At 41.1% G+C, this 1993-nt stretch overlaps 1 protein-coding gene across 1 annotated transcript in view; it reads right to left on the bottom strand.

The window, feature by feature from the left end:
• The window catches only part of ATG2B (autophagy related 2B), an 85370-nt gene that overhangs the window by 71336 nt on the left and 12041 nt on the right, over window positions 1–1993 (bottom strand). Inside the window, exon 2 of the mRNA XM_019519904.1 lies at window positions 1139–1301. Within this exon, the coding sequence (XP_019375449.1) occupies window positions 1139–1301 (163 nt within the window). The remainder of the gene's footprint in view (window positions 1–1138; window positions 1302–1993) is intronic.

Genomic DNA, 1993 nt, shown 5'->3' with positions numbered 1-1993 from the left:
TCCCACCATAGATCTCTACCCACTGCCCTCCTCCCTGCACTTACTTGTGGCTGCCCCCACTAGCTGTTCCAGAGGAGCAGGTAAGGTAAGGTTAACCTGCCTGACCAGCCTTCGTTGCTGCTGCTCTATCTGGACAGGCTTAGCCTGAATGACAGCAGCAGCCCAGCAGCAGTGGCAGCATGGGGGCAGGGCAGACAGGTTAACCCTCCTCTGTCTGCTCCCCCATGACAGATAGTATAGTCAGGTGCAAACAAGGGGGAGAAGGGCTGTCGGGGAGCCTTGGGGGTGGTGGGGTAACTGAGAGAGCCCTAGTGGGCAGGGAGCTTGGAGGAATGGGAGGCAGATGGATTCTTACCTTTAGTCCTCTGGGCCCCTGCTGGTCTGAATGTGCAACTGCTGCAAACTCAAGCTAGCACTAACACTGATCATCACTTGAGCAGTTCACAGTGTAATGTGTAACAAGGCCCTTACACTATCAAGCAAAATTTGCTGAAGACTTAGTTCTAACAAAAAAAATGAATGAAATTCAGGAGAACAAAAATATCTGTGATTTTGTTTAAACTATTTGAAGACTATTTGCAAAGTAGTAGTAAAGCTCATGCTTTTTCACTTCTATACAACTTAAAAAGGCAAGGAAAAATGTTTTTGCCCTTTCCTCCATTCAAAATTCAGGTCCTTTGTAGTCTCAAAAGATGCAACAGGATACAGTATACTATACATATTTAAAAAGTTTAAACACGCTCTAAGGATGTTTGTGTAACAGTTTCCATTCATAAACAAAACTGCCTCAAGTTTTCAACAAGCGGTTTAATAATGGATGAGAGCAAAGTATTTTTGGCAGGTTAAGTAATGGTTAAATTTTAATCAGTACCAGCTGAACTAATGTAGTACCCATGCAGACACAGACAAGCTGAAACAGTCCAATCAGTCCTTTGTGCAGTGTTATTAAAGATTAAGCCTCAATTTTAGGAATAAAAGTATTTATTAATATTATTGTAGCAACCAAAATATGCTAGACAGTAAGTTAGCACACAGAACTGGTTGAAATAAAACTGTCCTTATAATCTCTTAACATCTTAATATGGTTAATAACCTTCAATGCAAGCCACTGACCCATGAGATCATAAAATGAACCTACCTAGACGAGGCCTTGGCCTGAAGACCATCTCTAATCCTTTCACTTCTAGTGCACAGTTATCCTGTAGCAATGACCCCCAGGGAACGGACAAAGAAATAGTCTGGATAAATCCCTCCGTGACTTCTAGAGGTGCATCTGCTGACTCCAGGATCTCATTTAGACACTAGAAGAAAAAAACTCTAAATCATACCCAAAACTGTGAAAATTATAGTCACTTACTGGCAGCAACATCTTTAGTATCTGATAAAAGGCATTAAATTAACAGATTTAATAGACTGGCAGTTTTCTTGCATTTTTGGTTCCAGGAGTACAACATATTACACACTAAAATTTTAACAGAATATTATTCTACCTGCAGATGTGTTTGTGATCTATGCAACTACACTGTTCCAAAAAATTTCTCATTTTTAAGAATATTATAGTAATGACACATAAGTTAACAGTTCCTTTATAAAAATCACACTAAATTTTAGGAAAGGCTGATGTAGACCACGTTCAGGAACAGCTCTCCTGGTAGAGACTATGAGTGTACAGGCGTTCACTTAGAGCACATACCAACTGCCGATGCTTCCTCAGCCTGACTAAGGGTATGTAGACCCAAAAGCTTGCAAAGATTTTTTCCAACTTCATGAGTTGGTCTAAGATATTAGATTTACCCAAAGAACTTTGTCTGCAGGTGTTCACATAGTTCCCGCTGAAACCAAAATGGTGATTTTGGGACAAAAATAACCCATCTCCAATCAAGTCACTCACAGAATCACAGAAAATCAGGGTTAGAAGGGACCTCAGAAGCCCATCTAGTCCACTTCCCTGCTCACAGCAGGACCATCCCTAGCTGGACCATCCCCGTCAAGG

Source organism: Gavialis gangeticus, unplaced genomic scaffold (genome assembly GCF_001723915.1).
Source record: "Gavialis gangeticus isolate Ggan-Ray unplaced genomic scaffold, GavGan_comp1, whole genome shotgun sequence".
NCBI lineage: Eukaryota > Metazoa > Chordata > Crocodylia > Gavialidae > Gavialis > Gavialis gangeticus.
This window is presented reverse-complemented; position numbering and strand designations above follow the sequence as displayed.